We start from the raw sequence: 27,560 nt of genomic DNA, 5'->3' as shown, positions 1-27,560 counted from the left end.
CCCTTTACTAGTAGTGTGGACCAGTTTTGCTTGTCACTTGTTGAGATAGGCCTGTGACACTGCTCAACAGCGCCCCCTTGACTAGTCTCCAAAAATTTGGTCCGTATATCAAAACACACTTGAAACTTGGTAGACCGACCTCATCGGGCCTAACTTTCATGCTCCAAGTTATATGCCAGCTCGACAGGAAGTCTGCTATTAAGGGTTGTTTGCAAAACGCATGCTCTGGAATTGATGTACTCCTCCTAGACAACTAATCTGATTACCACCTAACTCAGTCAGAATGGAGTCAAGACTTTGAGGATGTAAAATTGAGCAGATTTTGATCTCAAATGGTTTGGCTGTGGTGAGGCAACGCTTATGGCAAGAAAAGGGAAACGGGAATTTTTTTTTTTTGGAAACCTAAGCTGTTTATTGGAGGCCAATGACATGTGATTATTGTGAGTCAGTTGTAGTGCCACCAACTGGCAGCAGGAAGTGTTACTTTCAAAATGCACCCTCTAATTTTTACCCAATTTGCTTAACTTCATTAGTATGTCAAGGCACAGCAGATAGGCCTGTTTAAGAGATTAATACTTTTCAAACACTGTCATAGCAAAAGATCAAATTATTTTTGGATGGGTTTGAGATACTTGCCATGCTTTTTGAGAAACATTGTTCTCATTAAGCTGGACAATTTTCTACTTTAGTCATTAGCTCTGACCAATAGGACATCTGATATTTTTGAGTGAATGTGGATTCAAATTTGAATGTGGATATTTGATATTTCATATTTCATGATCAGGCATTTACAGTATTTAACCTACAGAATACAAACTTTCAGTAACAAAGTACAGAATATTAATTAGATAAATATGGGAAATGAAGGGGAAAATAAAGCAAATAAACGTACAAATGTAACTTAATATAAAAATATTAATTAAAAAAATAAGTAAATGGATTTAAAAGACTGTTGGATGGGATTAAAATGTACAACATTTAAACATTTATTCTCCCGGTGCTCCCGATTAGCCAATCCGGGCCTGATTAATATCTTGTGGCAACGACAAATTATGTGTGTTCGAGCTCATGCAACGCTGCACAGACCGATCGGCGGCTGACTTGAAGCAGTGCATTCCGGTTAGTACTTTTGTCCGACAGCTTGTGCTGAAGGCATGTGACTGTGACGTATGATTTCAAAGTACCGCGAGAGCGATTCGAGAGCAGCCATCTAAGTCAGCCAGCGCAACATCTCAAGAGGAGCTACACGAGTTCTGATGACGGCACAGCTTTTTCATGATTGGCCGGTTTCACTGCATGACAATGATCATGTGTGTTTCATGTTTATTGTCATGCCTTCAGTTCCACTAATTCTCACAAATCTGTATTTTTATAACAGTTAAAGCTCTTTTCATGTAGTCACAAAGTTATATTGTGTCGTGTTTATCAAAATAAAACTGATAAAAAAAAGTAGACCGCGCTACATTTTTATTTAAATAATATCCCTCCTGAAAAATCCAGCTAAAACCAGCCTAAGCTGGTCAGGCTGGTTTTAGCTGGTCTCCCAGCCTGGTCATAGCTGGTTTTAGAGGGGTTTTGACTTTTGACCAGCTTAAACCAGCTGAACACCTGCTAACCTAGGCTGGGAGACCAGCTTGACCAGCTATAAGCCAGGCTGGGACACAAGCTAAAACCAGCTACTTCCAGCTTAAACCAGCTAAGACCAGCTTAGGCTGGTTTTAGCTGTTTTTTTCAGCAGGGATATGCTTATGTTGAACTTTATTCTTGTAAAACTACGCTGTAAGCAGTACATAAAGTATTGAATGAAAATGTATTTTTGAAAGATTGTTGTGTTAGTCATATTGCCTTTATTTCGCTTCAGCTGTGATAAAGTATGCAAGCGCACCGTGAGCATCACTACGGGAAGCAGAAAGTGTCCAACTTCACGTCTCCGTTTTCAGCTTCTCCCCACCTGCACACGGCTACTCTCGCCGATCGGTTGCATCCGGCCGCAGCCGATGTCGAACACACCTAATATTACATTCACACGAGTTTATATGTTCTGGCTGAGATAAAACGAAATGAACCGATCATGTCCTCTCCCGGTCACCGTACTAACTGTCCAATGACAGTGAGTGTTCATTGGTTGCTCCCACGTGTGTACTGTCCAATGGCAGTTTACCACTCGATCGACAAATGGATAAAGAAAAGCATTTGGCAAACCGACAAAGAAAAGCAATTGGTGAATAGAGAGAAAAAAACATTTGCGACATATCTTTAAATATATGGGGAAAGGGGCCATTATAGTGACAGAGATCGTCATGGCGATATCCGAACCGGTGAAGGGAGCCATAGGGACAGAGAGGGACGGTCAGAACAAGATGGGGGTGAAAGGTCAGGGACTCATAAGGACAGCTTTGCAGTTCCTGATCCCCCAAATGTAAGAAAAGCAGATGGGATAATTAAAATGTATAAGATGAAAGTAATCAACTGTTCTTAAATGTCCATTAATGAGCTTGTCTTTTGTTCACACCTGTTAAAATTTTGAATTCAGTTTTTAGTAGACTCTTCAGATTATTGTCTTTTGGTGCTGACTAGCATATAGTATATTTCAATAAATCCACACACAGTCTGATCAACCTAATCGTAACAGTTGTAATGGGGAAAAAAACATATCAGTGAATCTATAATAAAATGTTTGATCTTGCATTCCTTTGGTTCTGAACTAAACTGCTCAATTTCAGTTCCTTGAAGATTGTTGATGTGAGCAAAGAATGTTTTTTACAATCTAAACCTGACTATAAACATACTAATCTTTATTATCTTGGGTACTGTAGTGTACAATTCTGTATGTGGCTATGTTTCTGAATCAATAAAAGAGGAGGATGCAAAGGATGTTTGTCATGTCTGTCATTTTGATATTTAAAATAAACAATCTTTGGTTAAGCTATTAATACAACATGCCCATACATGGTATTTCATTTTACTCTGATTAATAAAGAATCAATGGTTTTCACCTGTGACATACTGATTGAGTAAATTGGCAGGTGCAAAGACAAATCATGCTTGTGGAGTGAGGTGGAGCCATGCTGATTTACATCTGTATAAATATGAATGGCAGCACCCTAATGTATCATTGAAACAAGCTTAGCAATAATGGGGTTTTGGCAGGTTGGATTTGGATTGGTGTTTGTTCTTGCACTTGGATTTTCCAAAGCACAATGGAGAGCAAGAGCAACACATAATCTGAGTCCAAGCCATTTTAGGCCAAGGGCATTAGCTCAAATTTTTCAACAGGCTGATTCTAGGAAGTCTTTGGTTCCCAATAATCCTGTATTTGCACCACAAAGGTTTCCTGTTCAAACACCAGCCATGACCAACTTTGGAAACCCTTCTCAAGATCCTTTGGGTGTTCAGTCAAAAGAGCTGTTGCAGGGTCCAGTGGCAAAACTGACGTGGAGCTTTCCAAGTCTACCAGAGGAACCACGGCAGCCAGACATTCCCTTCGAGATGCCGCATCCTATCCCTCCCAACAGTGTAGCGGCTCAGTGTGGAGAGAATTCAGTATATGTGGAAGTGAAGGAGGACTTCTTTGGGACGGGGCGTCCACTGTTGTCCTCTGCTTTTACACTGGGAGGCTGTGCTGCAACTGGAGAGGATCCTTCTGCTCAAGTGCTCATTTTTGAGTCTGAACTGCATGGATGTAGCAGCACATCAACAGTAGGGCTCTATTTTGATGTTATCCTAGGTATTTTGAACTGTCCCTGTGAGTAATGTTTGTTCTTTTTAGGTGACTGAGGATGAGCTTGTCTATACATTTAACCTCATCTACACCCCACAAGAAGCTTCCTATGGTGTTCCTATTGTCAGGAGCAGTGGTGCGGTGGTTGGTATTGAGTGTCACTATCCAAGGTGAGGACTAGTTTAATTCCGGCTCACTGGATGTGCTAATCCCACCATTTATGGACATAAGATGACTGCTTGTTTAACTCTTACAGAATGCATAATGTGAGCAGCAATGCCTTGATGCCCACTTGGATCCCATATGCCTCAACTAAAGTTGCAGAAGAAGTCTTTGTCCTGTCCCTCAAGCTCATGACTGGTTGGTGTAATCCAAACCTGTTTGTATCATGCCTGTGCATTTGAACCTGTGCTAAGACTTTCTTTGCAGATGACTGGACTCTTGAGAGGCCTTCTAACCAGTACTTCCTGGGTGACCTCATAAATCTTGAAGCATCAGTGCATGTGTACAACCATGTTCCTGTCCGTGTGTTTGTGGACAGCTGTGTGGCTACTGCAGCCCCTGATGTCACTTCTGTCCCCAGATACTCCTTCATTGAGAATAATGGGTAAGCTGTGCAACATGTTTCCCACAGGAGTGTTGTAGGATGTCTAACTGTGTTTTGTCCCCAGGTGCCTAGTTGATGCTAAGCTCACAGGCTCCAGGTCTCACTTTATGCCCCGGACTCAAATTGACAAGCTCCGGTTTCAGCTGGATTCGTTCAGGTTCCAGCAATCGGACAGTGGACTGGTATGTCTGTATGTTGTAGTTGTGCAGATCCTTGTATGAATTGCTAGCATGGTGCACAAACAATTTGTCTCTGCAGGTCTACATTACTTGCATTGTGAAGGTGGCTGCAGCATCCGCTCCGACAGCATCCGAACAGAAAGCTTGTTCATTCTCTCCTAATGGGTATGTTGCACACTAGATCAGTGTACAGGTAAATTGGCAGTTTTAAACTTAATTGAGGGTTTGTCTTGTCAGTTGGGTGTCCGCAGATGATTCTGACCAGGTGTGTGGCTGCTGTGACTCCACTTGTGGCATCAGAAGTGCAAGTGATCAGCTGCTTACAGGTATGGACTAACACTGATAACTTGTTGTCATGCACCACTTTGGTTCTCACTACTCTCTTGTTCCTCAGGTCTACAATGGGAAAAGGCATCTGTTGGCCCCATCAATGTGAAGAAATATGGCTATGGCCAAAAATAACTGAATGCCATGTGACATCTGGTGACTTAATAAAAAAAATGGTCTTAATAGGCTTGTGAATTGTCTTTACTTGCACAAACGCTATGCTTTAACATTTCTACCCAGTCTATGTGGCTTCACTGCTGTTCAGATATGTACCACAAGCCCTTTACTACTGGTAGTGTGGACCAGTTTTGCTTGTCACTTGTTGAGATAGGCCTGTGACACTGCTCAACAGCGCCCCCTTGACTAGTCTCAACTTGGTCCGAATATCAAAACACACTTGAAACTTGGTAGACTGACCGACCTCATCGGGCCTAACTTTCATGCTCCAAGTTATATGTCAGCTCGACAGGAAGTCGGCTATTATGGGTTGTTTGAAAAACGCATGCTCTGGAATTGATGTACTCCTCCTAGACAACTAATCTGATTACCACCTAACTCAGTCAGAATGAAGTCAAGACTTTGAGGATGTAAAATTGAGCAGATTTTGATCTCAAATGGTTTGGCTGTGGTGAGGCAACGCTTATGGCAAGAAAAGGGAAATGGAATTTTTTTTTTTTTTTTTTTTTTTGGAAACCTAAGCTGTTCATTGGAGGCCAATCACATGTGACTATTGTGAGTCAGTTATAGTGCCACCAACTGGCAGCAGGAAGTGTTACTTTCAAAATGCACCCTCTAATTTTTACCCAATTTGCTTAACTTCATTAGGTCAAGACACAGCAGATAGGCCTGTTAAAAGATTAATACTTTTCAAACACTGTCATAGCAAAAGATCAAATTTTTTTTGGATGGGTTTGAGATACTTGGCATGCTTTTTGAAAAAAGTGTGTGTGGGGGGGGTTTGCCTAAAGTCAAACTCTGTACACATTGTTCTCATTAAGCTGGACAATTTTCTACTTTAGTCATTAGCTCTGACCAATAGGACATCTGATATTTTAGTTTGAGTGTGAATGTGGATTCGAATTTGAATGTGGGTATTTTTCTCTCTGTGGTACCCCCCTTCTCCCCCCTCTCAGTCTGACTCTTTCTGTGGGGTGGGGTGTCCTGTGTCCCCCTCTGTATCTGTTTCAACTATAATTGTAAGGATACTATAATTGGAATACTTTCACATCCCACTAGTGAGGACATTGACTGGTCCTCACTGTATTAAAAGGGTTATAAATCAGCCAAAATATGTTAAATCTAGTGATGGTTACATGTTTCTGTGATGGGTAGGTTTAGGAGTAGGGGTTGGGTTAGATGATAGAAAATATCATTGACCTGATATAAAATCAATGGAAGTCTATGCAATGTCCTCACTAAGGTAGCAATACAAACGTGTGTGTGTGTTTACCCATTTGTTTGATGAACTTCTAGAAATATTGAACTGCAAATAACTTCACACTCATTTGAAATTGAACCATGACATATCACAATTTGGACAGGACTACTTTTCAAATGTCATTTGAGTTACAATTATTACCAACACCTTTGATTTCATGTTCTGATTCATGCAAGACTTCAATCTTTGTTTTGTTTTTACAGAGGACAGTGTGTTTTCTATGGTATGGAGGACCAGGAGTGCCACTTAAAAATAAAACGAAGAATCAATTAATTAATTTAATAATTCAAACATAAAAATGTATATAAATGAATCACTTTTTATATGGGCAAATTAATAGACATTTAAAGTTGTTTATTTAATTCCTGTTTTTAAATGTAATTTAATAAAACAATAAAACAATACATTTTAAAAATATTTTTTTTAATGTATAAATAGACAAATTTGAAAAGGGTTATTTAGTTAATTTTTTTAAATATAGATCAATAAAACAATAAAAAGTACATTAGTAAATCATTTTAAATGCGCATTTAAATCGCTTTATGCTTGGCAATGCAATGCAGAATGAAAAATAAGGGTGGAAAATATATATATATATATATATATATATAGTTCCCGTAAATGAACTCCCTGTAAAATTCCCGTTCGCCTACAGAAATAAAATAAAATCATAAATAAAGCTTTCATAGGTCATATACAAATAATAAACAAAATATTCTAAAAAAGTAACACATTATTAAACTTAAACTCTGAATTAATTTGAATGCTGTAACAGGCAGAGGGGCTACAAGTGAAAACAGACGCTCATTTAAGCTACAGAAATAGGCTACAGAAATAGTCAAAGTCAAAACTTTATTGGCATGATCAGGCATTTACAGTATTTAACCTACAGAATACAAACTTTCAGTAACAAAGTACAGAATATTAATTAGATAAAGAAATATGGGAAATGAAGGGGAAAATAAAGCAAATAAACGTACAAATGTAACTAATAATAATATAAAAATATTAATTAAAAAAATAAACGATAAGTGAATGGATTTAAAAGACTGTTGGATGGGATTAAAATGTACAACATTTAAACATTTATTCTCCCGGTGCTCCCGATTAGCCAATCCGGGCCTGATTAATATCTTGTGACCACGACATATGAGGTGTGTTCGAGCTCATGCAACGCTGTGCAGACCGATCGGCGGCTGACTTGAAGCAGTGCATTCCGGTTAGTACTTTTGTCCGACAGCTTGTGCTGAAGGCATGTGACTGTGACGTATGATTTCAAAGTACCGCGAGAGCGATTCGAGAGCAGCCATCTAAGTCAGCCAGCGCAACATCTCAAGAGGAGCTACACGAGTTCTGATGACGGCACAGCTTTTTCATGATTGGCCGGTTTCACTGCATGACAACGATCATGTGTGTTTCATGTTTATTGTCATGCCTTCAGTTCCACTAATTCTCACAAATCTGTATTTTTATAACAGTAAAAGCTCTTTTCATGTAGTCACAAAGTTATATTGTGTCGTGTTTATCAAAATAAAACTGATAAAAAAAAGTATACCGCGCTACATTTTTATTTAAATAATATCCCTCCTGAAAAATCCAGCTAAAACCAGCCTAAGCTGGTCAGGCTGGTTTTAGCTGGTCTCCCAGCCTGGTCATAGCTGGTTTTAGAGGGGTTTTGACTTTTGACCAGCTTAAACCAGCTGAACACCTGCTAACCTAGGCTGGGAGACCAGCTTGACCAGCTATAAGCCAGGCTGGGACACAAGCTAAAACCAGCAACTTCCAGCTTAAACCAGCTAAGACCAGCTTAGGCTGGTTTTAGCTGTTTTTTTCAGCAGGGATATGCTTATGTTGAACTTTATTCTTGTAAAACTACGCTGTAAGCAGTACATAAAGTATTGAATGAAAATGTATTTTTGAAAGATTGTTGTGTTAGTCATATTGCCTTTATTTCGCTTCAGCTGTGATAAAGTATGCAAGCGCACCGTGAGCATCACTACGGGAAGCAGAAAGTGTCCAACTTCACGTCTGCACACGGCTACTCTCACCGATCGGTTGCATCCGGCCGCAGCCGATGTCGAACACACCTAATATTACGTTCACACGAGTTTATATGTTGCGGCTGAGATAAAACGAAATGAACCGATCATGTCCTCTCCCGGTCACCGTACTAACTGTTCAATGACAGTGAGTGTTCATTGGTTGCTCCCACGTGTGTACTGTCCAATGGCAGTTTACCACTCGATCGACAAATGGATAAAGAAAAGCATTTGGCAAACCGACAAAGAAAAGCAATTGGTGAATAGAGAGAAAAAAACATTTGCGACATATCTTTAAATATATGGGGAAAGGGGCCATTATAGTGACAGAGATCGTCATGGCGATATCCGAACCGGTGAAGGGAGCCATAGGGACAGAGAGGGACGGTCAGAACAATATGGGGGTGAAAGGTCAGGGACTGATAAGGACAGTTTTGCAGTTCCTGATCCCCCAAATGTAAGAAAAGCAGATGGGATAAATAAAGTGTATAAGATGAAAGTAATCAACTGTTCTTAAATGTCCATTAATGAGCTTGTCTTTTGTTCACACCTGTTAAAATTTTGAATTCAGTTTTTAGTAGACTCTTCAGATTATTGTCTTTTGGTGCTGACTAGCATATAGTATATTTCAATAAATCCACACACAGTCTGATCAACCTAATCGTAACAGTTGTAATGGGGAAAAAAACATATCAGTGAATCTATAATAAAATGTTTGATCTTGCATTCCTTTGGTTCTGAACTAAACTGCTCAATTTCAGTCCCTTGAAGATTGTTGATGTGAGCAAAGAATGTTTTTTACAATCTAAACCTGACTATAAACATACTAATCTTTATTATCTTGGGTACTGTAGTGTACAATTCTGTATGTGGCTATGTTTCTGAATCAATAAAAGAGGAGGATGCAAAGGATGTTTGTCATGTCTGTCATTTTGATATTTAAAATAAACAATCTTTGGTTAAGCTATTAATACAACATGCCCATACATGGTATTTCATTTTACTCTGATTAATAAAGAATCAATGGCTTTCACCTGTGACATACTGATTGAGTAAATTGGCAGGTGCAAAGACAAATCATGCTTGTGGAGTGAGGTGGAGCCATGCTGATTTACATCTGTATAAATATGAATGGCAGCACCCTAATGTATCATTGAAACAAGCTTAGCAATAATGGGGTTTTGGCAGGTTGGATTTGGATTGGTGTTTGTTCTTGTACTTGGATTTTCTGAAGCACAATGGAGAGCAAGAGCAACACATAATCTGAGTCCAAGCCATTTTAGGCCAAGGGCATTAGCTCAAGTTTTTCAACAGGCTGATTCTAGGAAGTCTTTGGTTCCCAATAATCCTGTATTTGCACCACAAAGGTTTCCTGTTCAAACACCAGCCATGACCAACTTTGGAAACCCTTCTCAAGATCTTCTGGGTGTTCAGTCAAAAGAGCTGTTGCAGGGTCCAGTGGCAAAACTGACATGGAGCTTTCCAAGTCTACCAGAGGAACCACGGCAGCCAGACATTCCCTTCGAGATGCCGCATCCTATCCCTCCCAACAGTGTAGCGGCTCAGTGTGGAGAGAATTCAGTATATGTGGAAGTGAAGGAGGACTTCTTTGGGACGGGGCGTCCACTGTTGTCCTCTGCTTTTACACTGGGAGGCTGTGCTGCAACTGGAGAGGATCCTTCTGCTCAAGTGCTCATTTTTGAGTCTGAACTGCATGGATGTAGCAGCACATCAACAGTAGGGCTCTATTTTGATGTTATCATAGGTATTTTGAACTGTCCCTGTGAGTGATGTTTGTTCTTTTTAGGTGACTGAGGATGAGCTTGTCTATACGTTTAACCTCATCTACACCCCACAAGAGGCTTCCTATGGTGTTCCTATTGTCAGGAGCAGTGGTGCGGTGGTTGGTATTGAGTGTCACTATCCAAGGTGAGGACTAGTTTAATTCAGGCTCACTGGATGTGCTAATCCCACCATTTATGGACATAAGATGACTGCTTGTTTAACTCTTACAGAATGCATAATGTGAGCAGCAATGCCTTGATGCCCACTTGGATCCCATATGCCTCAACTAAAGTTGCAGAGGAAGTCTTTGTCCTGTCCCTCAAGCTCATGACTGGTTGGTGTAATCCAAACCTGTTTGTATCATGCCTGTGCATTTGAACCTGTGCTAAGACTCTTTCTCTGCAGATGATTGGACTCTTGAGAGGCCTTCTAACCAGTACTTCCTGGGCGACATCATAAATCTTGAAGCATCAGTGCATGTGTACAACCATGTTCCTGTCCGTGTGTTTGTGGACAGCTGTGTGGCTACTGCAGCCCCTGATGTCACTTCTGTCCCCAGATACTCCTTCATTGAGAATAATGGGTAAGCTGTGCAACATGTTTCCCACCAGAAGTGTTGTAGGATGTCTAACTGTGTTTTGTCCCCAGGTGCCTAGTTGATGCTAAGCTCACAGGCTCCAGGTCTCACTTTATGCCCCGGACTCAAATTGACAAGCTCCGGTTTCAGCTGGATTCATTCAGGTTCCAGCAATTGGACAGTGGACTGGTATGTCTGTATGTTGTAGTTGTGCAGATCCTTGTATGAATTGCTAGCATGGTGCACAAAACAATTTGTCTCTGCAGGTCTACATTACTTGCATTGTGAAGGTGGCTGCAGCATCCGCTCCGACAGCACCCGAACAGAAAGCTTGTTCATTCTCTCCTAATGGGTATGTTGCGCACTAGATCAGTGTACAGGTAAATTGGCAGTTTTAAACTTAATTGAGGGTTTGTCTTGTCAGTTGGGTGTCCGCAGATGATTCTGACCAGGTGTGTGGCTGCTGTGACTCCACTTGTGGCATCAGAAGTGCAAGTGATCAGCTGCTTACAGGTATGGACTAACTCTAACTTGTTGTGATGCACCACTTTGGTTCTCACTACTCTCTTGTTCCTCAGGTCTACAATGGGAAAAGGCATCTGTTGGCCCCATCAATGTGAAGAAATATGGCTATGGCCAAAAATAACTTGAAATGCCATGTGACATTTGGTGACTTAATAAAAAAAAATGGTCTTAATAGGCTTGTGAATTGTCTTTACTTGCACAAACTCTATGCTTTAACATTTTTACCCAGTCTATGTGGCTTCACTGCTGTTCTGATATGTACCACAAGCCCTTTACTACTGGTAGTGTGGACCAGTTTTGCTTGTCACTTGTTGAGATAGGCCTGTGACACTGCTCAACAGCGCCCCCTTGACTAGTCTCCAAAAATTTGGTCCGTATATCAAAACACACTTGAAACTTGGTAGACCGACCTCATCGGGCCTAACTTTCATGCTCCAAGTTATGTCAGCTCGACAGGAAGTCGGCTATTATGGGTTGTTTGAAAAACGCATGCTCTGGAATTGATGTACTCCTCCTAGACAACTAATCTGATTACCACCTAACTCAGTCAGAATGAAGTCAAGACTTTGAGGATGTAAAATTGAGTAGATTTTGATCTCAAATGGTTTGGCTGTGGTGAGGCAACACTTATGGCAAGAAAAGGGAAACAGATTTTTTTTTTTTTTGGAAACCTAAGCTGTTTATTGGAGGCCAATCACATGTGACTATTGTGAGTCAGTTATAGTGCCACCAACTGGCAGCAGGAAGTGTTACTTTCAAAATGCACCCTCTAATTTTTACCCAATTTGCTTAACTTCATTAGGTCAAGACACAGCAGATAGGCCTGTTAAAAGATTAATACTTTTCAAACACTGTCATAGCAAAAGATCAAATTATTTTTGGATGGGTTTGAGATACTTGGCATGCTTTTTGAAAAAAGTGTGGGGGGGTTTCACCTGAAGTCAAACTCTGTACACATTGTTCTCATTAAGCTGGACAATTTTCTACTTTAGTCATTAGCTCTGACCAATAGGACATCTGATTTTAGTTTGAGTGTGAATGTGGATTTGAATTTGGATGTGGGTATTTTTCTCTCTGGTACCCCCCCTTCTCCCCCCTCTCAGTCTGACTCTTTCTGTGGGGAGGGGGGGGGGGGGGTCCTGTGTCTCTCTCTGTACCTGTTTCTACTATAATTGGAATACTTTCACATCCCACTAGTGAGGACATTGACTGGTCCTCACTGTATTAAAAGGGTTATAAATCAGCCAAAATATGTTAAATCTAGTGATGGTTACATGTTTCTGTGATGGGTAGGTTTAGGAGTAGGGGTTGGGTTAGATGATAGAAAATATCATTGACCTGATATAAAATCAATGGAAGTGTATGCAATGTCCTCACTAAGATAGCAATACAAACATGTGTGTGTTTACCCATTTGTTTGATGAACTTCTAGAAATATTGAACTGCAAATAACTTCACTCATTTGAAATTGAACCATGACATTATATCACTATTTGGACAGGAATACTTTTCAAATGTCATTTGAGTTACAATTATTATTACCAACACCTTTGATTTCATGTTCTGATTCATGCAAGAATTCAATCTTTGTTTTGTTTTTACAGAGGACAGTGTGTTTTCTATGGTATGGAGGACCAGGAGTGCCACTTAAAAATAAAACGAAGAATCAATTAATTAATTTAATAATTAAAACATAAAAATGTATATAAATGAATCCCTTTTTATATGGGCAAATTAATAGACATTTAAAGTTGTTTATTTAATTCCTGTTTTTAAATGTAATTTAATAAAACAATAAAACAATACATTTTAAAAATATATTTTTTTAATGTATAAATAGACAAATTTGAAAAGGGTTATTTAATTAATTTTTTTAAATATAGATCAATTAAACAATAAAAAGTACATTAGTAAATCATTTTAAATGCGCATTTAAATCGCTTTATGCTTGGCAATGCAATCCAGAATGAAAAATAAGGGTGGAAAATATATATATATATATATATAATTCCTGTAAATGAACTCCCTGTAAAATTCCTGTTCGCCTACAGAAATAAAATAAAATCATAAATAAAGCTTTCATAGGTCATATACAAATAATAAACAAAATATTCTAAAAAAGTAACACATTATTAAACTTAAACTCTGAATTAATTTGAATGCTGTAACAGGCAGAGGGGCTACAAGTGAAAACAGGCGCTCATTTAAGCTACAGAAATAGGCTACAGAAATAGTCAAAGTCAAAACTTTATTGGCATGATCAGGCATTTACAGTATTTAACCTACAGAATACGAACTTTCAGTAACATAAAGTACAGAATATTAATTAGATAAAGAAATATGGGAAATGAAGGGGAAAATAAAGCAAATAAATGTACAAATGTAACTAATAATAATATAAAAATATTAATTAAAAAAATAAACGATAAGTGAATGGATTTAAAAGACTGTTGGATGGGATTAAAATGTACAACATTTAAACATTTATTCTCCCGGTGCTCCCGATTAGCCAATCCGGGCCTGATTAATATCTTGTGGCAACGACATATGAGGTGTGTTCGAGCTCATGCAACGCTGTGCAGACCGATCGGCGGCTGACTTGAAGCAGTGCATTCCGGTTAGTACTTTTGTCCGACAGCTTGTGCTGAAGGCATGTGACTGTGACGTATGATTTCAAAGTACCGCGAGAGCGATTCGAGAGCAGCCATCTAAGTCAGCCAGCGCAACATCTCAAGAGGAGCTACACGAGTTCTGATGACGGCACAGCTTTTTCATGATTGGCCAGTTTCACTGCATGACAACGATCATGTGTGTTTCATGTTTATTGTCATGCCTTCAGTTCCACTAATTCTCACAAATCTGTATTTTTATAACAGTTAAAGCTCTTTTCATGTAGTCACAAAGTTATATTGTGTCGTGTTTATCAAAATAAAACTGATAAAAAAAAAGTAGACCGCGCTACATTTTTATTTAAATAATATCCCTCCTGAAAAATCCAGCTAAAACCAGCCTAAGCTGGTCAGGCTGGTTTTAGCTGGTCTCCCAGCCTGGTCATAGCTGGTTTTAGAGGGGTTTTGACTTTTGACCAGCTTAAACCAGCTGAACACCTGCTAACCTAGGCTGGGAGACCAGCTTGACCAGCTATAAGCCAGGCTGGGACACAAGCTAAAACCAGCTACTTCCAGCTTAAACCAGCTAAGACCAGCTTAGGCTGGTCTCCCGGTCACCGTACTAACTGTTCAATGACAGTGAGTGTTCATTGGTTGCTTCCACGTGTGTACTGTCCAATGGCAGTTTACCACTCAATCGACAAATGGATAAAGAAAAGTATTTGGCAAACCGACAAAGAAAAGCAATTGGTGAATAGAGAGAAAAAAACATTTGCGACATATCTTTAAATATATGGGGAAAGGGGCCATTATAGTGACAGAGATCGTCATGGCGATATCCAAACCGGTGAAGGGAGCCATAGGGACAGAGAGGGACGGTCAGAACAATATGGGGGTGAAAGGTCAGGGACTGATAAGGACAGTTTTGCAGTTCCTGATCCCCCAAATGTAAGAAAAGCAGATGGGATAATTAAAATGTATAAGATGAAAGTAATCAACTGTTCTTAAATGTCCATTAATGAGCTTGTCTTTTGTTCACACCTGTTAAAATTTTGAATTCAGTTTTTAGTAGACTCTTCAGATTATTGTTTTTTGGTGCTGACTAGCATATAGTATATTTCAAAATATCCACACAGTCTGATCAACTTAATCGTAACAGTTGTAATGGGGAAAAAAAACATATCAGTGAATCTATAATAAAATGTTTGATCTTGCATTCCTTTGGTTCTGAACTAAACTGCTCAATTTCAGTCCCTTGAAGATTGTTGATGTGAGCAAAGAATGTTTTTTACAATCTAAACCTGACTATAAACATACTAATCTTTATTATCTTGGGTACTGTAGTGTACAATTCTGTATGTGGCTATGTTTCTGAATCAATAAAAGAGGAGGATGCAAAGGATGTTTGTCATGTCTGTCATTTTGATATTTAAAATAAACAGTCTTTGGTTAAGCTATTAATACAACATGCCCATACATGGTATTTCATTTTACTCTGATTAATAAAGAATCAATGACTTTCACCTGTGACATACTGATTGAGTAAATTGGCAGGTGCAAAGACAAATCATGCTTGTGGAGTGAGGTGGAGCCATGCTGATTTACATCTGTATAAATATGAATGGCAGCACCCTAATGTATCATTGAAACAAGCTTAGCAATAATGGGGTTTTGGCAGGTTGGATTTGGATTGGTGTTTGTTCTTGCACTTGGATTTTCTGAAGCACAATGGAGAGCAAGAGCAACACATAATCTGAGTCCAAGCCATTTTAGGCCAAGGGCATTAGCTCAAGTTTTTCAACAGGCTGATTCTAGGAAGTCTTTGGTTCCCAATAATCCTGTATTTGCACCACAAAGGTTTCCTGTTCAAACACCAGCCATGACCAACTTTGGAAACCCTTCTCAAGATCTTCTGGATGTTCAGTCAAAAGAGCTGTTGCAGGGTCCAGTGGCAAAACTGACGTGGAGCTTTCCAAGTCTACCAGAGGAACCACGGCAGCCAGACATTCCCTTCGAGCTGCCGCATCCTATCCCTCCCAACAGTGTAGCGGCTCAGTGTGGAGAGAATTCAGTATATGTGGAAGTGAAGGAGGACTTCTTTGGGACGGGGCGTCCACTGTTGTCCTCTGCTTTTACACTGGGAGGCTGTGCTGCAACTGGAGAGGATCCTTCTGCTCAAGTGCTCATTTTTGAGTCTGAACTGCATGGATGTAGCAGCACATCAACTGTAGGGCTCTATTTTGATGTTATCATAGGTATTTTGAACTGTCCCTGTTAGTAATGTTTCTTTTTTAGGTGACTGAGGATGAGCTTGTCTATACGTTTAACCTCATCTACACCCCACAAGAGGCTTCCTATGGTGTTCCTATTGTCAGGAGCAGTGGTGCGGTGGTTGGTATTGAGTGTCACTATCCAAAGTGAGGACTAGTTTAATTCAGGCTCACTGGATGTGCTAATCCCACCATTTATGGACATAAGACAACTGCTTGTTTAACTCTTACAGAATGCATAATGTGAGCAGCAATGCCTTGATGCCCACTTGGATCCCATATGCCTCAACTAAAGTTGCAGAAGAAGTCTTTGTCCTGTCCCTCAAGCTCATGACTGGTTGGTGTAATACAAACCTGTTTGTATCATGCCTGTGCATTTGAACCTGTGCTAAGACTCTTTCTCTGCAGATGATTGGACTCTTGAGAGGCCTTCTAACCAGTACTTCCTGGGTGACCTCATAAATCTTGAAGCATCAGTGCATGTGTACAACCATGTTCCTGTCCGTGTGTTTGTGGACAGCTGTGTGGCTACTGCGGCCCCTGATGTCACTTCTGTCCCCAGATACTCCTTCATTGAGAATAATGGGTAAGCTGTGCAACATGTTTCCCACCAGAAGTGTTGTAGGATGTCTAACTGTGTTTTTGTCCCCAGGTGCCTAGTTGATGCTAAGCTCACAGGCTCCAGGTCTCACTTTATGCCCCGGACTCAAATTGACAAGCTCCGGTTTCAGCTGGATTCATTCAGGTTCCAGCAATCAGACCGTGGACTGGTATGTAAGCTGTAGTTGTGCAGCTCCTTGTATGAATTGCTAGCATGGTGCACAAACAATTTGTCTCTGCAGGTCTACATTACTTGCATTGTGAAGGTGGCTGCAGCATCCTCTCCGACAGCATCCGAACAGAAGGCTTGTTCATTCTCTCCTAATGGGTATGTTGCGCACTAGATCAGTGTACAGGTAAATTGGCAGTTGTAAATTAATTGAGGGTTTGTCTTGTCAGTTGGGTGTCCGCAGATGATTCTGACCAGGTGTGTGGCTGCTGTGACTCCACTTGTGGCATCAGAAGTGCAAGTGATCAGCTGCTTACAGGTATGGACTAACACTGATAACTTGTTGTCATGCACCACTTTGATTCTCACTACTCTCTTGTTCCTCAGGTCTACAATGGGAAAAGGCATCTGTTGGCCCCATCAATGTGAAGAAATATGGCTATGGCCAAAAATAACTTGAAATGCCGTGTGACTTTTGGTGACTTAATAAAAAAAATATCTTTTCTTCCACAAATGCTATGCTTCAACATTTCTACAGTTTGTGGCTTCACTGCTGTTCAGATATGTACCACAAGCCCTTTACTAGTAGTGTGGACCAGTTTTGCTTGTCATTTGTTGAGATAGGCCTGTGACACTGCTCAACAGCGCCCCCTTGACTAGTCTCTCAACTTGGTCCGTATATCAAAACACACTTAACTTGGTAGACCGACCTCATCGGGCCTAACTTTCATGCTCCAAGTTATATGCCAGCTTGACAGGAAGTCTGCTATTATGGGTTGTTTGAAAAACGCATGCTCTGGAATTGATGTACTCCTCCTAGACAACTAATCTGATTACCACCTAACTCAGTCAGAATGGAGTCAAGACTTTGAGGATGTAAAATTGAGCAGATTTTGATCTCAAATGGTTTGGCTGTGGTGAGGCAACGCTTATGGCAAGAAAAGGGAAACGGGGGAATTTTAGGTTTTTGGAAACCTAAGCTGTTTATTGGAGGCCAATCACATGTGACTATTGAGTCAGTTATAGTGCCACCAAATGGCAGCAGGATGTGTTTCAAAATGCACCCTCTAATTTTTACCCAATTTGCTTAACTTCATTAGTATGTCAAGACACAGCAGATAGGCCTGTTAAAAGATTAATACTTCAAACACTGTCATAGCAAAAGATCAAATTTATTTTTTTTGGATGGGTTTGAGATACTTGGCATGCTTTTTGAAAAGTGTGGGGGAGTTTCACCTAAAGTCACCAAACTCTGTACAAATTGTTCTCAAGCTAGACAACTTTCTACTTTAGTCATTAGCTCTGACCAATAGGACATCTGATATTTTAGTTTGAGTGTGAATGTGAATTTGAATTTGAATGTGGATATTTTTCTCTCTGTGGTACCCCCCTTCTCAGTCTGACTCTCTTTCTGTGTGTGGGGTGTCCTGTGTCCCTCTCTGTATCTGTTTCAACTATAATTGTAAGGATACTATAATTGGAATACTTTCACATCCCTCTAGTGAGGACATTGACTGGTCCTCACTGTATTAAAAGGGTTATAAATCAGCCAAAATATGTTAAATCTAGTGATGGTTACATGTTTCTGTGATGGGTAGGTTTAGGAGTAGGGGTTGGGTTAGATGATAGAAAATATCATTGACCTGATATAAAATCAATGGAAGTCTATGCAATGTCCTCACTAAGGTAGCAATACAAACGTGTGTGTGTGTTTACCCATTTGTTTGATGAACTTCTAGAAATATTGAACTGCAAATAACTTCACACTCATTTGAAATTGAACCATGACACATCACAATTTGGACAGGACTACTTTTCAAATGTCATTTGAGTTACAATTATTACCAACACCTTTGATTTCATGTTCTGATTCATGCAAGACTTCAATCTTTGTTTTGTTTTTACAGAGGACAGTGTGTTTTCTATGGTATGGAGGACCAGGAGTGCCACTTAAAAATAAAACGAAGAATCAATTAATTAATTTAATAATTCAAACATAAAAATGTATATAAATGAATCACTTTTTATATGGGCAAATTAATAGACATTTAAAGTTGTTTCTTTAATTCCTGTTTTTAAATGTAATTTAATAAAACAATAAAACAATACATTTTAAAAATATATTTTTTTAATGTATATTTTTTTTTAAATATAGATCAATAAAACAAAAAGTACATTAGTAAATCATTTTAAATGTGCATTTAAATCGCTTTATGCTTGGCAATGCAGAATGAAAAATAAGGGTGGAAAATATATATATATATAATTCCTGTAAATGAACTCCCTCTAAAATTCCCGTGCGCCTACAGAAATAAAATTCATAAATAAAGCTTTCATAGGTCATATACAAATAATAAACAAAATATTCTAAAAAAGTAACACATTATTAAACTTAAACTCTGAATTAATTTGAATGCTGTAACAGGCAGAGGGGCTACAAGTGAAAACAGACGCTCATTTAAGCTACAGAAATAGGCTACAGAAATAGTCAAAGTCAAAACTTTATTGGCATGATCAGGCATTTACAGTATTTAACCTACAGAATACATACTTTCAGTAACAAAGTACAGAATATTAATTAGATAAAGAAATATGGGAAATGAAGGGGAAAATAAAGCAAATAAACGTACAAATGTAACTAATAATAATATAAAAATATTAATTAAAAAAGTAAACGATAAGTGAATGGATTTAAAAGACTGTTGGATGGGATTAAAATGTACAACATTTAAACATTAGCCAATCCGGGCCTGATTAATATCTTGTGGCCACGACATATTAGGTGTGTTCGAGCTCATGCAACGCTGTGCAGACCGATCGGCGGCTGACTTGAAGCAGTGCATTCCGGTTAGTACTTTTGTCCGACAGCTTGTGCTGAAGGCATGTGACTGTGACGTATGATTTCAAAGTACCGCGAGAGCGATTCGAGAGCAGCCATCTAAGTCAGCCAGCGCAACATCTCAAGAGGAGCTACACGAGTTCTGATGACGGCACAGCTTTTTCATGATTGGCCGGTTTCACTGCATGACAATGATCATGTGTGTTTCATGTTTATTGTCATGCCTTCAGTTCCACTAATTCTCACAAATCTGTATTTTTATAACAGTTAAAGCTCTTTTCATGTAGTCACAAAGTTATATTGTGTCGTGTTTATCAAAATAAAACTGATAAAAAAAAAGTAGACCGCGCTACATTTTTATTTAAATAATATCCCTCCTGAAAAATCCAGCTAAAACCAGCCTAAGCTGGTCAGGCTGGTTTTAGCTGGTCTCCCAGCCTGGTCATAGCTGGTTTTAGAGGGGTTTTGACTTTTGACCAGCTTAAACCAGCTGAACACCTGCTAACCTAGGCTGGGAGACCAGCTTGACCAGCTATAAGCCAGGCTGGGACACAAGCTAAAACCAGCTACTTCCAGCTTAAACCAGCTAAGACCAGCTTAGGCTGGTTTTAGCTGTTTTTTTCAGCAGGGATATGCTTATGTTGAACTTTATTCTTGTAAAACTACGCTGTAAGCAGTACATAAAGTATTGAATGAAAATGTATTTTTGAAAGATTGTTGTGTTAGTCATATTGCCTTTATTTCGCTTCAGCTGTGATAAAGTATCCAAGCGCACCGTGAGCGTCACTACGGGAAGCAGAAAGTGTCCAACTTCACGTCTCCGTTTTCAGCTCCTCCCCACCTGCACACGGCTACTCTCGCCGATCGGTTGCATCCGGTCGCAGTCGATGTCGAACACACCTAATATTACATTCACACGAGTTTATATGTTCTGGCTGAGATAAAACGAAATGAACCGATCATGTCCTCTCCCGGTCACCGTACTAACTGTTCAATGACAGTGAGTGTTCATTGGTTGCTCCCACGTGTGTACTGTCCAATGGCAGTTTACCACTCGATCGACAAATGGATAAAGAAAAGCATTTGGCAAACCGACAAAGAAAAGCAATTGGTGAATAGAGAGAAAAAACATTTGCGACATATCTTTAAATATATGGGGAAAGGGGCCATTATAGTGACAGAGATCGTCATGGCGATATCCGAACCGGTGAAGGGAGCCATAGGGACAGAGAGGGACGGTCAGAACAATATGGGGGTGAAAGGTCAGGGACTGATAAGGACAGTTTTGCAGTTCCTGATCCCCCAAATGTAAGAAAAGCAGATGAGATAATTAAAATGTATAAGATGAAAGTAATCAACTGTTCTTAAATGTCCATTAATGAGCTTGTCTTTTGTTCACACCTGTTAAAATTTTGAATTCAGTTTTTAGTAGACTCTTCAGATTATTGTCTTTTGGTGCTGACTAGCATATAGTATATTTCAATAAATCCACACACAGTCTGATCAACCTAATCGTAACAGTTGTAATGGGGAAAAAAACATATCAGTGAATCTATAATAAAATGTTTGATCTTGCATTCCTTTGGTTCTGAACTAAACTGCTCAATTTCAGTCCCTTGAAGATTGTTGATGTGAGCAAAGAATGTTTTTTACAATCTAAACCTGACTATAAACATACTAATCTTTATTATCTTGGGTACTGTAGTGTACAATTCTGTATGTGGCTATGTTTCTGGATCAATAAAAGAGGAGGATGCAAAGGATGTTTGTCATGTCTGTCATTTTGATATTTAAAATAAACAGTCTTTGGTTAAGCTATTAATACAACATGCCCATACATGGTATTTCATTTTACTCTGATTAATAAAGAATCAATGACTTTCACCTGTGACATACTGATTGAGTAAATTGGCAGGTGCAAAGACAAATCATGCTTGTGGAGTGAGGTGGAGCCATGCTGATTTACATCTGTATAAATATGAATGGCAGCACCCTAATGTATCATTGAAACAAGCTTAGCAATAATGGGGTTTTGGCAGGTTGGATTTGGATTGGTGTTTGTTCTTGCACTTGGATTTTCTGAAGCACAATGGAGAGCAAGAGCAACACATAATCTGAGTCCAAGCCATTTTAGGCCAAGGGCATTAGCTCAAGTTTTTCAACAGGCTGATTCTAGGAAGTCTTTGGTTCCCAATAATCCTGTATTTGCACCACAAAGGTTTCCTGTTCAAACACCAGCCATGACCAACTTTGGAAACCCTTCTCAAGATCTTCTGGGTGTTCAGTCAAAAGAGCTGTTGCAGGGTCCAGTGGCAAAACTGACGTGGAGCTTTCCAAGTCTACCAGAGGAACCACGGCAGCCAGACATTCCCTTCGAGCTGCCGCATCCTATCCCTCCCAACAGTGTAGCGGCTCAGTGTGGAGAGAATTCAGTATATGTGGAAGTGAAGGAGGACTTCTTTGGGACGGGGCGTCCACTGTTGTCCTCTGCTTTTACACTGGGAGGCTGTGCTGCAACTGGAGAGGATCCTTCTGCTCAAGTGCTCATTTTTGAGTCTGAACTGCATGGATGTAGCAGCACATCAACAGTAGGGCTCTATTTTGATGTTATCCTAGGTATTTTGAACTGTCCCTGTGAGTAATGTTTGTTCTTTTTAGGTGACCGAGGATGAGCTTGTCTATACGTTTAACCTCATCTACACCCCACAAGAGGCTTCCTATGGTGTTCCTATTGTCAGGAGCAGTGGTGCGGTGGTTGGTATTGAGTGTCACTATCCAAGGTGAGGACTAGTTTAATTCCGGCTCACTGGATGTGCTAATCCCACCATTTATGGACATAAGATGACTGCTTGTTTAACTCTTACAGAATGCATAATGTGAGCAGCAATGCCTTGATGCCCACTTGGATCCCATATGCCTCAACTAAAGTTGCAGAAGAAGTCTTTGTCCTGTCCCTCAAGCTCATGACTGGTTGGTGTAATCCAAACCTGTTTGTATCATGCCTGTGCATTTGAACCTGTGCTAAGACTCTTTCTCTGCAGATGACTGGACTCTTGAGAGGCCTTCTAACCAGTACTTCCTGGGCGACATCATAAATCTTGAAGCATCAGTGCATGTGTACAACCATGTTCCTGTCCGTGTGTTTGTGGACAGCTGTGTGGCTACTGCGGCCCCTGATGTCACTTCTGTCCCCAGATACTCCTTCATTGAGAATAATGGGTAAGCTGTGCAACATGTTTCCCACCAGAAGTGTTGTAGGATGTCTAACTGTGTTTTTGTCCCCAGGTGCCTAGTTGATGCTAAGCTCACAGGCTCCAGGTCTCACTTTATGCCCCGGACTCAAATTGACAAGCTCTGGTTTCAGCTGGATGCGTTCAGGTTCCAGCAATTGGACAGTGGACTGGTATGTCTGTATGTTGTAGTTGTGCAGCTCCTTGTATGAATTGCTAGCATGGTGCACAAACAATTTGTCTCTGCAGGTCTACATTACTTGCATTGTGAAGGTGGCTGCAGCATCCGCTCCGACAGCACCTGAACAGAAAGCTTGTTCATTCTCTCCTAATGGGTATGTTGCGCACTAGATCAGTGTACAGGTAAATTGGCAGTTTTAAACTTAACTGAGGGTTTGTCTTGTCAGTTGGGTGTCTGCAGATGATTCTGACCAGGTGTGTGGCTGCTGTGACTCCACTTGTGGCATCAGAAGTGCAAGTGATCAGCTGCTTACAGGTATGGACTAACACTGATAACTTGTTGTCATGCACCACTTTGGTTCTCACTACTCACTCGTTCCTCAGGTCTACAATGGGAAAAGGCATCTGTTGGCCCCATCAATGTGAAGAAATATGGCTATGGCCAAAAATAACTTGAAATGCCATGTGATGTTTGGTGACTTAATAAAAAAAAATGGTCTTAATAGGCTTGTGAATTGTCTTTACTTGCACAAACGCTATGCTTCAACATTTCTACCCAGTTTGTGGCTTCCCTGCTGTTCAGATATGTACCACTAGCCCTTTACTACTGGCTAGTGTGGACAAGTTTTGCTTGTCATTTGAGCTAGGCCTGTGACACTGCTCAACAGCGCCCCCTTGACTAGTGTCCACAAACTTGGTCCGTCTATCAAAACACAACTCTGTACACAGACCTCATCAGGCCTAACTTTCATGCTCCAAGTTATATGCCAGCTCGACAGGAAGTCTGCTATTATGGGTTGTTTGAAAAACGCATGCTCTGGAATTGATGTTGTACTCCTTGACAACTAATCTGATTACCACCTAATTTGGTCAGAATGAAGTCAAGACTTTGAAGATGTAAAATTGAGCAGATTTTATTTCAAGCGGTTTGGCTGTGGTGAGGCAATACTTATGGCAAGAAAAGGAACTTTTTTTTTTTTTTTTTTGGGAAACCTAAGCTGTTTATTGGAGGCCAATCACATGGATGTGACTTGAGTCAGTTATAGTACCACTAACTGGCAGCAAGAAGTGTTACTTTCAATGCACTTTTTTTTTTTTTTTTTTTTCCAATTTGCTTATGTCAAGACACAGCAGATAGACCTGTTAAAAGATTAATACTTTTCAAACACTGTCATGACAAAAGATCAAACTTCATTTTATTTTTTTTAGATGGGTTTGATACTTGGCATGCTTCAAATTGCATGAAACTCGTATGTCAGGACTGTCATGCAGTAGACCTGGGCAAACCATCAGAAATGGGCAAGGAGGGCCTCTATAGCACCACTTTTTGAAAAAAGTGTGGGGGGGGGGGTTAGTTTCACCTACAGTCACCAAACTCTGTACACATTGGCCCTGTCCCAAATGGCGCACTTCATGTGGACTTTCGGTCTCGTGGACTTAAATTGCGTGTGCTCGCCGAGTCTACAAGTCCGTAGGCCGTCACATTCAGCATTTTAACGCTCTGAAGTGTGCTCAGCAGCGCCTCCTTTGTACCCTTGAAGCGGTCTTCCACGAAGCCCACATAGATGCAGGCTCCGCACACTTTAACTACCCAGGAATCCTTGCGAAATGCCAATCAGACTACGGATGGGAGGAGATTTCGCTCAAGGGTAATTGATGACATGGCTGAGAAAAAAATATTTAAGTGTAGGTATCATTACAGTTTTTATGACCTAGGTGTACATTTTACCAGTTGTTACCTACAGTTCATACAAACATTATGGTCATCGACCAGTGGTTGATATCTCAAACATAACAATAGCGTGTTGAATAATACGATCGCATTGATTCATTAAAATAAATAGAACAAGGCATTACTGAGTCATATGTAAACCTAGTTTTTATATTTAAACCTGTAAATTCATCTGAAACTCATGCACATGTTTATTATGTGTTAAAATTGTAATCTTAGTTCATATGGAACATTATGTATTATTAGAACTGTATACATTATTTAAATAAGCATGTATAGTCTAATGCCCAGGTGGCATAAGCAAAAGCAGGCTGTGTAGTTGACATGGAGATAATATTTTGCATAAGAAAAGAAACCTGTTCTCGATGCTAAGTATTATAATATTTGTATAAGATATTTGTGATAGAACAACAACAATAGGCAGCATTCCCCGAACCTGCAGCTCCTGTCAAAAAACAACCAGAACGTTATTTCCGGCGTGACGATCGAGTCTGTCCCAAAAATACCTCTCAATGCGCCCTCGTGGACTCGCGCCAAGGGCCCTATAGGTCTGCACTACATGATGTCACCAAAGTGGGGACTCTGAGGAAGTCCACAAGTCCGGAGTGTGCCATTTGGGACACGGCCATTGTTCTCATTAAGCTGGACAACTTTCTACTTTAGTCATTAGCTCTGACCAATAGGACTTCCAATATTTTAATTTGAATGTGGATATTTTTCACTCTCTCCCTCTCTCTGTGGTACCCCCCTTCTCCCCTCTCAGTCTGACTCTTTCTGTGTGTGGGGTGTCATGTGTCCCTTTCTGTACCTGTTTCAACTATAATTGTAAGGATACTATAATTGGAATACTTTCACATCCCACTAGTGAGGACATTGACTGGTCCTCACTATTTTAAAAGGTTTATAAATCAGCCAAAATATGTTTTTATTTAAATCTAGTGATGGTTACATGTTTCTGTGATGGGTAGGTTTAAGAGTAGGGGTTGGGTTAGATATCACTGACCTAATATAAAATCAATGGAAGTCTATGCAATGTCCTCACTAAGATAGCAATACAAACGTGTGTGTGTGTGTGTGTTTACTAGTGTTTATTTGATGCTATAAATGGACTCGTAGTAAGAGATGATCGGTTTTACGAGCCTCTTGAGCTGAGGCGCTACAGCAATCTGTCACGATCATGGTCACGACACATTAAAGAGCCACAAAACGTTTTTTATTGTTTGAAATTCTTAAAAAACTACACCGTTTTAAAGCTGGGACTTTGTTAAATATCACAAGTAACCTGCTCTGTCTTGTCTGTCGACGTGTTGTCAGTGTCCTCTTTGCTCCGTGATGCATTTATCACTGTGTGTGGACTGACAGCACCAAGGCTTGTCGGACAAAGCAACAGTAACTAAGGGGGGGGCGAGTCTTTGCGAAGGGTTTGCGTAAACTATCAAGGTGAAAGTCATCATAGCTTGCGTAGTATAGACCCAGCTGCCAACCCAACTTTCAGAATAGATTAACGGGGATATTATTTTTATCGCCGATAAGAGTCTCACGTTAACGCAGCACGTTAACGCCGATAACGGCCCACCACTAATGTTTACCCATTTGTTTGATGAACTTCTAGAAATATTGAACTGCAAATAACTTCACACTCATTTGAAATTGAACCATGACATTATATCACAATTTGGACAGGACTACTTTTCAAATGTCATTTGAGTTACAATTATTATTACCAACACCTTTGATTTCATGTTCTGATTCATGCAAGACTTCAATCTTTGTTTTGTTTTTACAGAGGGCAGTGTGTTTTCTATGGTATGGAGGACCAGGAGTGCCACTTAAAAATAATACGAAGAATCAATTAATTAATTTAATAATTCAAACATAAAAATGTATATAAATGAATCACTTTTTGTATGGGCAAATTAATAGACATATTTAAAGTTGTTTATTTAATTCCTGTTTAAATGTAGTTTAATAAAACAATACATTTTAAAAATATTTTTTGAATGTATAAATAAATAGACATTTGAAGAGGGTTATTTAATTCATTTTTTTTAAATATATATCAATAAAACAATAAAAAGTACATTAGTTAATCATTTTAAATGTGCATTTAATCGCTTTATGCTTGGCAACCAGGAATTATCACAAATGGAAGAGACCATGATAATATTTATTTAATTAAGAATGAAAAATAAGGGTGGAAAATATATAATATTCCCGTAAATGAACTCCCTGTAAAATTAAAATTCCTGTGCGCCTACAGAAATAAAATAAAATCATAAATAAAGCTTTCATAGGTCATATACAAATAATAAACAAAATATTCTAAAATAGTAACACATTTTTTAAACTTAATTTGAATGCTGTATCAGGCAGAGGGGCTACAGGTCAAAACAGATGCTCAGAGTTACAGAAATAGGCTACAGAAATACAGTCAAAGTCAAAACTTTATTGGCATGATCAGGCATTTACAGTATTTAACCTACAGAATACAAACTTTCAGTAACATAAAGTACAGAATATTAATTAGATAAAGAAATATGGGAAATGAAGGGGAAAATAAAGCAAATAAATGTACAAATGTAACTAATAATAATATAAAAATATTAATTAAAAAATAAACGATAAGTGAATGGATTTAAAAGACTGTTGGATTAAAATGTACAACATTTAAACATTAATTGATAAACAATTCAAATGCTGTCTAAGCAACATCACGCACAATACAATATAATA

General features: G+C 39.4%; 4 protein-coding genes across 4 annotated transcripts; all 4 read left to right on the top strand.

Annotated features, from left to right (window-relative positions):
• The first annotated feature begins 3,135 nt into the window (after nt 1-3,135).
• Nucleotides 3,136-4,969, top strand: LOC137004421 (zona pellucida sperm-binding protein 3-like). Its single transcript, XM_067364725.1, has 8 exons — nt 3,136-3,699; nt 3,770-3,891; nt 3,978-4,081; nt 4,151-4,328; nt 4,393-4,510; nt 4,587-4,672; nt 4,745-4,833; nt 4,902-4,969. Exons 1-8 carry the CDS (start codon nt 3,136-3,138, stop codon nt 4,967-4,969), a joined length of 1,329 nt encoding a protein of 442 aa, XP_067220826.1.
• A 4,515-nt stretch (nt 4,970-9,484) lies between these two features.
• Nucleotides 9,485-11,319, top strand: LOC137011671 (zona pellucida sperm-binding protein 3-like). Its single transcript, XM_067374728.1, has 8 exons — nt 9,485-10,048; nt 10,119-10,240; nt 10,327-10,430; nt 10,502-10,679; nt 10,745-10,862; nt 10,940-11,025; nt 11,098-11,186; nt 11,252-11,319. Exons 1-8 carry the CDS (start codon nt 9,485-9,487, stop codon nt 11,317-11,319), a joined length of 1,329 nt encoding a protein of 442 aa, XP_067230829.1.
• Nucleotides 11,320-15,470: 4,151 nt separating this feature from the next.
• Nucleotides 15,471-17,301, top strand: LOC137011665 (zona pellucida sperm-binding protein 3-like). The gene is made up of 8 exons (XM_067374715.1): nt 15,471-16,034; nt 16,103-16,224; nt 16,311-16,414; nt 16,486-16,663; nt 16,730-16,847; nt 16,920-17,005; nt 17,077-17,165; nt 17,234-17,301. The coding sequence occupies exons 1-8, from the start codon at nt 15,471-15,473 to the stop codon at nt 17,299-17,301; spliced, it is 1,329 nt and encodes a 442-aa protein (XP_067230816.1).
• Nucleotides 17,302-21,709: 4,408 nt separating this feature from the next.
• LOC137011659 (zona pellucida sperm-binding protein 3-like) lies at nt 21,710-23,547 on the top strand. The gene is made up of 8 exons (XM_067374702.1): nt 21,710-22,273; nt 22,344-22,465; nt 22,552-22,655; nt 22,727-22,904; nt 22,971-23,088; nt 23,165-23,250; nt 23,323-23,411; nt 23,480-23,547. The coding sequence occupies exons 1-8, from the start codon at nt 21,710-21,712 to the stop codon at nt 23,545-23,547; spliced, it is 1,329 nt and encodes a 442-aa protein (XP_067230803.1).
• Nucleotides 23,548-27,560: the final 4,013 nt, after the last annotated feature.

The sequence above is a fragment of the Chanodichthys erythropterus genome, chromosome 3, assembly GCF_024489055.1.
Source record: "Chanodichthys erythropterus isolate Z2021 chromosome 3, ASM2448905v1, whole genome shotgun sequence".
NCBI classification, from domain to species: Eukaryota; Metazoa; Chordata; class Actinopteri; order Cypriniformes; family Xenocyprididae; genus Chanodichthys; species Chanodichthys erythropterus.
This window is presented reverse-complemented; position numbering and strand designations above follow the sequence as displayed.